General features: G+C 45.4%; 2 protein-coding genes across 3 annotated transcripts in view; both read left to right on the plus strand.

The window, feature by feature from the left end:
- The window catches only part of LOC134500729 (platelet glycoprotein 4-like), a 461,190-nt gene that overhangs the window by 91,800 nt on the left and 356,201 nt on the right, over positions 1-13,189 (plus strand). The window lies entirely within an intron of this gene.
- LOC134500724 (platelet glycoprotein 4-like) overlaps positions 1-13,189 on the plus strand; it is a 33,265-nt gene that overhangs the window by 13,269 nt on the left and 6,807 nt on the right. For both annotated transcript variants that reach the window (XM_063308090.1, XM_063308091.1), the window contains 3 exons: positions 8,961-9,105; positions 9,789-9,971; positions 11,921-12,012. In XM_063308090.1, coding sequence (XP_063164160.1) covers positions 8,961-9,105; positions 9,789-9,971; positions 11,921-12,012 — 420 coding nt within the window. The remainder of the gene's footprint in view (positions 1-8,960; positions 9,106-9,788; positions 9,972-11,920; positions 12,013-13,189) is intronic.

Genomic DNA, 13,189 nt, shown 5'->3' on the forward strand with positions numbered 1-13,189 from the left:
TTAAATTGTGCATGAGGTGTGGAGCTGATCTCTCTTTTCTCTCTGGGTTTTACTGGGCTTACTGGGCTGCTCACTGGGCCCATAACCTGTTGGCAGATTGCTGGGAAAGCCTTTAGCCCAGGAGAGATCAGAAAAGTCACACACGCCTAGCATTTCTATAAAAAATAATTTATTTACAGAAAGCAAAACAAAAGCAAAACATATTTAAAGAACTTAGCTCTCATTGAGAGCAAGCCTGGCTTGCTACATGCTGGCACAGAGAAAAAGAGGAAGTGAAACAAGTCCCGGCAGGTTCCTCCCCCCAGGCGATTGCCATCAAGCACGTGAAAGGAGACAATCAAATACAACCTCTTCACCCGGCCAAAATGATTAGGTACAATAGCAGTCTTAATCGTTAGTAGGAAAACATCAACAATGTGTCTGTTGATGGCTGCTTTGCCTGAGTGCCAGACTTCCAGGAACTCTCTAGCATTTTTGGATTTGGCTTGGTTTAGGATGCTCACCGTTTCCCAGTTGGAAGTATGGTTAAGTGTCCATGTGTTGTGAGATTAAGGAGTTTTCATGGTGTCTTCCGACTGCCAGTTGGTGTTCATGGATGTGCTCTGCTAGTCTTCTGCCTGTCTGTCCTACATAGTGGCTGTTACAGTCCTTGCACTGTATGTTGTAGATGACTCCTGTATTTTTTATTCTTGGGCTGCTGGGTCTTTTGTGTTGCTTAAGATGTTTTGAAGAGTTTTAGTTGATTTATGTGCTACAGTAACACTGTGTTGTTGTAACAGTCTGTTGGTGGTTTCTGAGATGTTTCTGATGTATGGCAGAGTTATCCTTTTCATAGCTTCTGTTGGTTGGGTTGTAGTGGGTTGAATGGTCAGGCACTTTTTGATAAAGTTGGGGGGGGTATCCATTTGCTGGAAGATGCTGTATGGGTGATCTGTTTCCTTTTTCTGGTGTTCTGGGTTGTTGCAGTGTGTTTCTGCTCATCTGAATAACGTTCTTACCCAGCTCCTCTTGTGGGAGGTTGGGTTGTTGCTTTGGTAATGGAGCACTTGGTTGGTGTGGGTAGCTTTCCTGTAGACTTGTGTTTCTAACTGGCCACCATTTCCTCTGCTGATGAGGATGTCCAAGAAGGGTAGTGTGTTGTTGTTTTCTTCTTCCCTTGTGAATTTTATTTCATTGGAGATGTTGTTGATGGTTTCATGTGTTTCCTCTAGTTGTTCCTTTTTTATTATGACGAAAGTGTCATCCACATACTGGTTCCATACTTTGGGTTGTATGCATGGGAGTGCTATCCTTTCCAGATGCTGCATTACAATCTCTGCTATGAGTCCTGAAATTGGTGATCCCATGGGTGTTCCTTTGGTTTGTTGGTAGATTTGTCCATCAAACGGAAAGTAGGTCATAAGGCAGAGGTTGATGAGGTCCATTATTCTGGGTATTTCTATTGTGGTGTATTTGGCTAGGTCAGGTGTGTTGCGCAGAACTGCTGCCATGGATTCTTTTGCTAGTGCCGGGTCTTTGGATGAGAACAGAGCTGTAACATCGAATGACACCATGATCTCATCTTCTTCTATTTTTATGTTTTTGATTTTCTGGAGGCACTGCAGTGGGGAGTGGATAGAGTGTTCACTCTCCTCTGTGAGATGCCCAAGTTTCTTTGTGAACTCTTTAGCTATGTTGTATGTGGGAGTCCCTGCTAATAATACAGTTGGCCAAAGTGGTAAGCACTACTCTCTAGAGCAGGATGACCAGTGGGGCTTACTCATCCAGCTTCTGCAAACCAGTTTTGTTTTGCCTTGATCTCCATGGGGATATTGTGTATGAGTCTGGCTGTCTTTGAAGCCAATTCAGTGGCCTGCTAGAACCACTGAAATGGAGTGGAGCTTATAACACAGCTTAGAAGCTGGCACAGAAAAAGAAAAAAATATCTTAGATAGTTTCAGTGAGCATGCCAGAGAAACACAGGTTATTGCTCTTACACATTCAGCCCTCCCAAACACAAAGAACCACACACTTACACACATTAGGTTAAGAAGTAAAAATAAGCTTACTGACTTTATTCTTTGTTGTACTGTAACATCCATCTTGGTGGAAAAGATGAGGTTCCTTTGTTCTTCTTGTCTTTCTGATTACACAGTTTGCCTTAAAGTCTCAGCCCTACAGCTGCCAAGAGGTGTGTGTGTGAAAGAAAGGGGCAGAATCCCTCATCAAGGCCCAATGTCATGTTCCCTGTTGCAAGGCATACATGCATCACAACGGGGAACATGCGTTTCAGGATAAGGGAAGGAAGGAGGAAGGAATAATCCTAATCCCTTAAACACTTAAACGTTAAAGCAATCACAAAGACAAAGGAGGCACACCTTTGCCCGGAGCAAAGAAGCCATCAACATATCGCCTGGACATACCCCGGGGCCAACACCTGCACAGGACACGGGGAGGAGACAGAGGAGACCAGCGATGATCACCCTGATCGCCCATCAACAGACCGGTATCACATCCCGATCGCCCATCAAGGATCCGGATCCAAACTGTGGGACAATAGGGGGTGGAGGAGGGCCAGGTCCACACCGCAGGTATTTACAAGGTACCCCGCAACCATGTCTGCATTCCCGTCTTTTTGCGCGTATGCACTCTGTACTCAATAAACGGAAATCCTTAGCCCCATCTAAGTGAGTCCGTGCCTTATTGGGAAAGCGAGACAACCGTTACATAAAGACGGGAATCGAAAAAAAAAAATTTCAGCAAGCACCAATCCAGATCTCATCTGTGAGGGATCCGAGTTGGCGATGGAAAGAATCAACCTACAGAGAGGCAGCGATCCGAGGACCGGAGACAGGTCACCCAGCTCCGCGGAACGAGCGATCGGCAAGACCCATACTCCCCGATGGCAAGAAGTCCGGGAGGGGTCGGGATCGGGCTCGGAGGAGGAGACCAGGAGGAGAGGAACCCTCGAAGCCACCAGAGAGTCGCAAGGCGAGTGGCTCACTCTAGACAAGACGGAGGGATCCCTGCCCGGAGCGTTCGGCCCGTCGAATGAGCCGAGGGAACAGCGGTTCCCAACAACCCCAGGAGTGGAGGGAAGGCACTGGAGCGGATGAACCAAGGGCAGCTTCCAAGCCGACGAGAGGCTCAGCATGGTAGAATCGAGGCTGGAGTCGATAGAACAGCTGCTCCTGAGGTTGGCGATCAGGTGGGAAGCCCGAGGAAGAGGTGAGCCGGAACCAGGCTCCAGAAGTGCATCGCCCCCCCCAAACCTTCGAGATGAGACAACTGGGGCAAGGAAGGAGATGGCAAGATGCTGAGGCAGTGCCAGGCAGAGGTCTTCATGCAGAACCAGCCCGGAGGTCGTCTCCCCCGCCCACCCACCCTGGAAATGCAATGACTTGGACGAGGCTGGAGCCGGCACGAGACGGGGGCAACGCCACCCAGAACCTGGCAGAGGGAATCCCCACAGTGAGAGCAGAGAATCCCAGCAGCCCGAGAGATGCCCAGATGCCCAGATGTGAGTTGGAGCCCACTGGGAGCGGGAGTCAAAGACCTCGGGGTCAAGTTCGATGGAGACCTGACCACACTATCGTTTTTCATCACACACACAAAAAATTATATGGAAGAATATGGACCATATTTCAGATCCGAAAAAGGCAAAATAGATGCCATCATGGACAAACTAAGAGGAAGGGCAGCTGACTGGTATGTACAGCTGTGCCAAGCAGATGCCCCAGAACTCGATTACATCGACGAGTTCCTCTGGGCACTGGATCTACACTTTCGAGATCCCCTTGAGAAAGAGAGAGCAAAAAGATCCCTAAGGGGAATCAGCCAGGGGCAACGTTCTGTGGCAGACTATACCATGGAATTCCAAGCCCTGGCTGGAAAGGTGGAGGACTGGTCACAATCAACACTGATCGAACGCTTCAAGGAGGGTCTGAACTTGAACGTTTTGAGGTGGGCATTATGCAGGGATGACCCAAACACTCTTATCGAGTGGATACTGCTAGCCGGTAAGGCGGAAAATGCCCAAGAAACTTTCCTGCAAGCAAAACAAACAGCCCTACAAACAATGGCAACAAGGGGACCCCGAGCCATGGCCGGACCGGCGAGACAAGCACCCCAATCCTGGAAGGAGTAGGAGCGATGGTTCGCCAAGGGAAAATGCCTTCGTCGTGGGAAGGAGGACCACAAAGCGGCTGTCTGCCCGAACGCAAAAGCAAACGACAGCAGAACAAGAAAACCACTGGGCAAACCACCAGCACCGCCCAAAAAGATGCCAGCGGCAAGTGGGGAAGCCAGACTGAAAGTGTTACTTTACCCCATTGAAGAGGCGGAGAGCGACGAAGACGAGCCACCGGGAAACGCCAACCACCTGCCCTAAGAAGCGCCAGAGGGCAGGTGAAGGAGCAAGAAGGGTGCAGCGACAGCTGGGTGAGTGACAACTGTCCCACCTTATACGTCAAAGTTCAATTAAAATCCCAGCTGAAGTCCATAACAATTTGGGCCCTAATTGACTCGGGCTGCTCCAGGTGTCTAATGCACCCGGACCTGGTGGCCGATTTAAAGCTACACTGCTATCCACTTCAGCACCACATAGTGTTTATCCAATTGGACAGATCAGCGGCAGGAGGGGGCCCGGTCACCCAATACACTGCTGAAGTAGCGCTGCAGCTCAGCAGCCACTGAGAAAAGCTGCAGTTTGTGGTGGCACCGATGGGCCAACCCTTAATCATTTTGGGTATTCTGTGGCTAGTACGACGGAATCCACACATCAATTGGGAAACCAGGACAATCACCTTTTCAGACGGCCTCTACCAAGCGCCCACAGGGGATCACGTTCCCCGGGCTGCAGTGGGGAGGGCGGCGTCAACAACAAGACATCTGGAGGCAGTGGCCCTGGAAGGATTACCTAACAGGTACACGGAGTTTGCAGATGTGTTTGGGGAGAAAGAAGCAGATAAACTCCCACCCCATAGAAAGACGGACTGTACAATAGAACTGGTTCCCAATACACTCTTACCAAAGCCCAAAATGTATGTGATGACCCAGAAGGAGCTGGCAGCATTGAGGATGTTCGTGGACAAGAATTTAGCTCGCGGCTTCATCGAGCCTGCAAACTCACCGGTTGGAGCCCCAGTCCTCTTCAGGGAGAAAAAGGACGGGACATTGAGGCTCTGTACGGACTACCGTGGCTTGAATGCCACATCCATATCAAACAAATAACCCTTACGCCTAATCAAGGACATCCTAGCACATCTGGCAAAGGGCAAAATATTTTCCAAACTGGACTTGCGAGAAGCATACTTCCGCATACGGATACAGGAGGGGGATGAGTGGAAGATGGCTTTCAATTGCCCTCTGGGTTCGTTTCAATACAAGGTGTTACCATTTGGTTTGGCGGGGCCACCAGGTGTATTTATGCAATTGATTAATGACCACTTGTTCAAGGGGGTTCTCGTCTACTTAGATGATGTCTTGATATAGTCAGAGACGGAAGAGGAGCACGAACGCTTGGTTAAGCAAGTGCTCAAGAAACTCTGCAAAGCAGAGCTCTTTGCCAAGCTCTCTAAGTGCGAGTTTCAGGTAATCACAAATAGATTACTCGGCTACAGAATCTCTGCGAGGGGCATCAAAATGGACTCAAGTAAGGTCCAAGCCATACTAGCATGGGAGCGCTCATGCACGAGGAGGCAACTACAAAGTTTCCTCAGATTTACAAATTTTTACAGAGGTTTTATCCAGGGACTGGCGGAGATTGTGTTGCCCCTTACCAACTTACTTCGAACAAAGGGCTTGGGAGACATGCGCAAGTCACGAAACCCAGGAGCGCTCCTGAACTGGACTGCTGACTGTCAAATGGCTTTTGATCACCTCAAAATCCTCTTTACAGCAGAGCCAGGGCTACAACACCCCGACCCTACCAAGCCTTTTGTGGTTCAAGTCGATGCTTCCGACTTTTCCATTGGGGCACTCCTGCTACAGCGGGATTTAAACAATCAGCTGAAGCCCTGCACGTACCTCTCCTGCCAGTTCTCTGAAACGGAACGGAGATGGCACGTATGGGAGAAGGAGGCTTTCGCCATTAAAGCAGCCTTAGAGGCATGGCGACACCTCCTGGAAGGGGCCACCTGCCCCTTCGAGGTCTGGACAGACCACAAAAATCTAGAGGCGCTCAGCACTCCAAAATGCCTCAGCCCCAAGCAAGTTCGCTGGGCACAGTTTTTCAGCCGATTTGATTTCAAACTAAAGTTCATACCAGGGAGGAAGAACTTCTTAGCAGACGCTCTCTCCAGGTGGCCCCAGGATGCCAGTCAGGCATCCGACATTGTGGGTACGGTGTGGACCAACACACAGCTGGGTTGCCAAGCTATCACGTGCAGCCAAACCGGAACACAACGCACCCCAATGCAGCCACCCGCAGAGGGAGGGAGACACATGTCAATTTCACCTAACTTGCAACAACAATTCATTCAAGCCCTCACAACGGATACATGTTTGCAAACCAATCAACACAATGTATCTTTTACAAAGGGTCTGGCTTGGAAACAGAATAACTTGTACGTGCCAGAGCAACTGCGAGCTGAGGTCCTGAGCCGTTCACACGACGACAAAATGGCTGGGCACTTCGGGTTCGTGAAAACGCTGCATCTAGTCAGGCGACAATTCTGGTGGCCCACTCTTAGGAGAGATGTAAAGGAATATGTCGCCGCTTGCCCCACGTGTGCCATGGCCAAACGAAAAGTGGGGAAGCCCCAGGGACTGTTGCAGCTGGTAGCAAGCCCCTCCCGCCCTTGGGAGGAAATCTCGATGGACTTTATTGTAGATTTGCCACCCAGCTAGAGAAAAACGGTTATCTGGGTGGTAAAAGACTACTTCTCCAAACAGGCACATTTTGTACCCTGTGCCTCCATTCCCTCCGCTCAACAGCTGGCATGCCTCTTTTTAAATCACATCTATAAATTGCACGGTGCCCCCTCCTGCTTGGTAATGGATAGGGGCACACAATTTACTTCCAATTCTGGAAGGCATTTTTGAAATTAATTGGAACCAAGCAGGCACTGTCTACTGCTTGGCACCCCCACACAGATGGCTCTACGGAGATCCTCAACTCCACCCTGGAGCAGTTTCTATGCTCATTTATAAACTACCAGCAAGACGACTGGGTAGACTTGCTCCCCTTTGCGGAGGTGGCATACAACAATGCAGTGCACCAGAGCACCGGTCACACCCCCTTCTGGGTGGTATATGGTAGAGACTTTGTCCCAATCCTGGAGCTGCCACAACCAGACTCCCCACCTTGCTCCCCAGATGACTGGATGGTGCAACTGGCCACGGTTTGGCCGGTCATCCAGCTGGCTCTCTCGGAAGCTCAAGCAACTTACAAATGGTTTGCGGACAATCACAGGGCTGCACAGCCAAACTTCAAAGTAGGAGATAGGGTCTACCTCTCCACTAAGTTCATCAAGTCCCTGCAGCCCTCGAAGAAACTGGCCCCCAAATTCATTGGCCCATTCCCAATTATAGAAATAATTAACCCAGTGACCTTCAAGTTGAAATTGCCACACAACTTGAAGTGCATACACCCGGTGTTCCACTGTGCCTTCCTGAAACCATTCACCTCTTCAAAGTGGCACAACGACCCCCCCGCCCCCGCCCCTCATGATTGATGGACAACAACATTTCAAAATAAAAGAGGTACTAGACTCCAGAAGGTTAAGGGGCACCCTCCAGTACCTGGTCCGCTGGAGACATTTTCCCCACCCTCAGTGGGTACAGGCACGAGATGCCTCAGCACAATGGCTTGTCAACTGCTTCCACAAAGCATACCCTGACAAACCGGCACCTTGAGGTTTTTTGGGGGGGCGGTATGTCATGTTCCCTGTTGCAAGGCATACATGCATCACAATGGGGAACGTGCCTTTCAGGAAAAGGGAAGGAAGGAGGAAGGAATAATCCTAATCCCTTAAACACTTAAACGTTAAAGCAATCATAAAGACAAAGGAGGCACACCTTTGCCCGGACCAAAGAAGCCATCACCATATCTCCTGGACATCCCCACATTACCCCGGGGCCAACACCTGCACAGGACAGGGGAAGGAGACAGAGGAGACCAGCGATGAACACCCTGATCGTCCATCAACAGACCAGTATCGCATCCCGATCGCCCATCAAGGATCCGGATCCAAACTGTGGGACAATAGGGGGTAGAGGAAGGCCAGGTCCGCACTGCGGGCATTTACAAGGTACCCGGCAACCACATCTGCATTCCCGTCTTTTTGCGCGTGTGCACTCTGTACTCAATAAATGGAAATCCTTAGCCCCATCTAAGTGAGTCCGTGACTTATTGGGAAAGCGAGACAACCGTTACACCCAAGCACATGGCCCTGCTGAAGAGAGCAGCATCCATGCTGCCTCCCCCTGGGTGGAGAAGGGAAAAATAAAACAAAAAAAAGGAAGTGGGAGTGTCAACAAACAGCTTCCTCAGAGTTGCATTTTGGGCAACTTAATTTACATGTTAATGAGGCATGCTGGATTTGCCCCCCCCCCCAAAAAAAAAAAACTTCCAACAGTCTTGGCCCAGTGTAAATTCTTTGCCTTGCATTGAATTGTATCCTCAGGCTATAAACAATAGCAAACTTCTTTCAAGCTCCTGTGTGTGTGTGTGTCTGTTTGTTTGCACACATGCATGGGGGGGTGGGTTGCTCTTCCTGATGGGTATCTATAGAGCCATCAAAATGAAACAAAAGCTGAACCATTCACTTCTGGCTGGGGGTTTATGCAGGATTTGCAGAGAGGGTAATGCAAAACATACTGAAAGAGGCTCTAAATGTGGATATATATGTGTATCCTGGAGGGGAAGGGAAGGGAAGAAAAATATTTGATGGTCAAATATCCAATTGTCTGCAAGATTTAGTTACTTCTGGTTTTTGTTCAATGCTTAATAACTGAAGTGGAATCTCTTGTTCTTCAAGGACGCGATATAGACCCAAAGAAAACATCACTGAAGACAAAGATGACACTCTGTCTTACTTCCAGCCAAATATTGCCCTTTTTGAACGTGAGATGTCAGTTGGGCCAGAAAATGACACAGTCACCATTGTCAACCTTGCTGTAGTGGTAAGCAAGCCCTCCAATAAGATTTATATCATCTGAATATTAAGTTGTAATTATAATTCAGTAAACGATTGGGTTTGGGTATTGTCAGTACTGTGAAATGAAGTTTTCTCTTATCCAATCCTTCAATGTTGTGGATGAATGAAATAGAGTCTTCAGAAATGCTGCATTATCAACTACTGGTAGTGAGGGATGCTGGGAGATGTGGATCAGCGAAACCTGGAAACCCATATATTTCTATTCCTTATTGTATTGTTACTCTATCTGAACTTTTCATCAAAATGAGACATCACGTACCAGAAGATCTGACATTAATCTTTCATTGTCATTGTTCTCTTCATTGTCATTGTTCTCTTCACCTCTGATTTTTGACCTATTTTTTTTTCCAGAATCTTTAAAACTATTTTTATCTCCTCTATCCTACAGAAGGAATGGTCAAGAATGTGTGTCTGCTTTGATGGTGAAGATACACATCCATTGCAAACATATTTATTATTTAACTGTGATGCATTCTCATTACATTGATCTTAATCAAATTCTTCAGCACATGCTAAGGTTCAAAACCTTAAAATATTATGTGATTTGATCACAAAAATGATTTAATTCAAGCCTGTTATGAAAAGTTTTTGTTGGTTTTCATCCCAGTATCAAAGTTTAGGTTTTAGACGTATTTGTATTTGCTGCAGGTTGCACCTGTTGTCTTTCCAAATGAACATTTTCAAGCAATGATGGATATCTTGATAACTTCATCAAAATCAAAATTCCTCCAAACTAGAACTGTGAAAGAAATACTTTGGGGCTATGAAGATCCTTTCCTGAAAATAGTTCCAATATCAAGCATTGATAAAGTTGTTGGAGTATTCTATCCTGTAAGTATGAATTCAAAGGGAAAATTAATCACCTGTAGTATGATTCTTAGCAAAGAGTGTATCTTCATTTAATAAACACATCCTTAAAAGTTCAAAACATAAACATTAGGGTAGCATTTGGCATATATTAGTATGACATATCCAAATTCCAGAGATTTTTATTCTACACAGAAAAAACATTGCTGATAGCAATCTATTCCATCAGGTGTCAGAAATAAAGGACATAGCAACAAATGGGATTTTAATCAGGGTATAAAGTACTTTCCCTACCTTGCTTCCTGTCATCAGGTGATAGCACCAGTCTGACTGTGGCTGATCTAGAAAGCTAAGCAGGGCAAGTCCAGGATAATAGTCAGATGGGGAAAACAATTGGGAAGATCTACTTTATAGACAAAAATGTTCTCAAACAAGGTGATAAAATGCACAGATGAGTCAATATAAGTCAGCAGCTTGACTCAGAGGTGTTTTGACTATCTCATTTCACAGCAGAGAAGTGAGGCATAGGCCCAAATTATTTTTGGTCTGCACAAGTATGATAAATAAATAAATGAATAAATAATGGATGGGGAAAACAACTGGGAAGATCTACTTTATAGAGAAAAAATATTCCAAAAAAGGTGATAAAATGCCTAGATATGTCTACAATATATAAGTCAACACCTTGACTCAAAGGTGACTTGACTTTCTCACTTCACAGCAGAAAGCAAAGGTTCTCTATCTCACTTTTATGTGCCAATGTGGGAGTTGCTTCTGTGTAGTAGAAATGGACTAGCAGATTCAGCTGTAACTCTGGGTTTCTTCATTTGATGGCTAACTTGATGGAGAAAAGAACCGTGCACTTGACCTGAATAATCACTTCAGGTATCCCTGTGCATGCTGTATTTTAGTGCAGGCATTTTATCAGGCATGGTCCCAAATTATTTTTGGTCTGCAACAAGTTTCTTTCATCGGTGTTTGGATTTTTTCCCTCTTTTTGCCTGGGAACTTGGACATCTGAATTAACTAGCATTGTCTCAGAAGAAGTGAAAGGGTTGGGATTTGAATTTTCCATTTTCCTGCAAGGGATTGTTTTTGTACTTTTTATATGTTTAAAATTCATCCTAAACCATAGGTATATACATGCCTTTGTTGGAAATGCATCTTGATACTGTTATTCCATCATCTGCAGGAAGGGAGATATTTTAATATTGTTTTTGTCAATGTGCTTGAAAAATGGGAGGGTGGGATATGAACTTAAAGTTGTGGCAGATTTTGCATGACCAACATCCAGAATATGATGTTAGAAATTCTAATTATTCCAAAAATGACAAAGCTAGTCCAAAGGCAGGAGAAAAGAAAATGGAATAATCATGTAGTATGAGGAAGCTGCACCATAAATGTCCATAAACTATGTGCATCTTTGTCATAATACAGAGGTTGAAATAATGGTCATTTCCATATGGCCATGTTGTGGTTACTGGGGGTTTATTTTAAATTGTTTGGGGTTATTTTTAAACAACGTGAATGCTTGGTCTAAAGCTGACTCAGACCATCTTGAGACTTTTTTTTTCCTTAACTGGGACTATTTTCTTGTTTCTTGTACTATGACAAAAATGCAAATAGTTTATGGACATTTATGGTGCAGCTTCCTCATCCTACATGATGATTCCATTTTCTTTCCTCCTGCCTTTGGACTAGCTTTGTCATTTTGGGAATAATTAGAATTTCTAACATTATATTCTGGATGTTCTGGATAAATATGTTCTGTGACCACATTTCAGACATGAAGATCTCCATGTCCTAGGTACAAGAGAAAAAAAAGTTGCCTGCTAAAAATAAAAAATGAAGAATGTTAGACATAATTTAGATTTTGTAACACTGACTTTTAAAGAGTAAAGAATTCATCCTGATGATCAAGCCTCTTTGTGTCAAAAAATAATTTTCTGTTCTCTCTCTGTATCTCCTTCAAGTACAATGAAACACTTGATGGCCCTTACAGAATTTACAGTGGGAAAGATGATATACGCAAGAAAGGAATTATCCACAGTTATAAAAACAACAGGTATACTATACTGTAGATATATTTATTTATCTGCTTTCAGAATCTACAGTAGTTTAGTTTAGCAATCATTTCTGCTTTGTGAATTCTTGCAGCATCTGCTTTCTTAGATAGATAAGATTTCCCAATGCAGTTGCACAATATTCAGGCATAGAAAGGTATGTTGGTTATCATGTTGTATTGAAGACCAAAATTTCATTGGTTGTCATCATCAGATTTGGGGTCTGAACGGTTGACATTAGGTTTCAAATTCTTGCTGTATTATAAAGCAGTGTAGATGTTTTGGGCAAGTTGCTATTACTCAGCTTGGTCTCCCTTGCAAGATATCTACATATGCTTATTAAAATTCTTGGGCAGAGGGAAGAGCACAGAGAAGATAAAGGTTGACCCTTATGGATCAGTAGCATTCTATGAGAGTTGTTAGGTTGTTGCATAACATACCTTTCTTGTCACCACGGGGCCAATCCTAAGAAGATGATCTTTCACTTGAGCCATAGAGTCAAGTCCTTAGTATAAATCAGTGAATATTGCATTTTTAGTAGAGCTTATGTGCCATCCCAACACAGAGACATGGGCAGATTAGTCTTCCTCTTATTAGAACTGGAAGCCCATCCAAACCCATTTCGGCAGATCCAAGTGGGTTTGGATGGGCTTCCAGGTCCAGTAAAAGGAAGACAGGGTGACCAAGTTCACACGACACTATCCCTTTCCTTAACTGACTCACTCCCATCTGCCAGCTGTATGAGACACTGATGGCTGAATCAGCCAGGAACAACCCACTTTCTAAGACATGTTGGGAGTCTGTAACTTTCCTTCAAATGCTGGGGGTGGGGGATGATTAAAAATCCACAGCGATGCAATCAGGGTTGACACCCCTTTAGACAGAGTTGGTGAACTGTACCAACCTCCTCCCTTATTTTCCATTTTGTCTCTCTTCCCAGTATGAGTGTAGGGAGGAAAGGAAAGGTCAGAAGAGATGGAGTCCCAGAGAAGTCCCATTTTTCTAAAGCCTTTTTAGAACTTCATCTGTGTGCAGCATCATTAACAAGGGAAAATTGATTTAGCCTGAAACAGACTTGGGGTGTTTGGAGCTGAAACAAACATCCTGTGGGTTAGTATTTGGAGATAAGTGATTTTGTTGGGGTCTTCTTCCAATACTCAAACCCTCATTTCCTGTTGG

Source organism: Candoia aspera, chromosome 7 (genome assembly GCF_035149785.1).
Source record: "Candoia aspera isolate rCanAsp1 chromosome 7, rCanAsp1.hap2, whole genome shotgun sequence".
Taxonomy (NCBI): Eukaryota; Metazoa; Chordata; class Lepidosauria; order Squamata; family Boidae; genus Candoia; species Candoia aspera.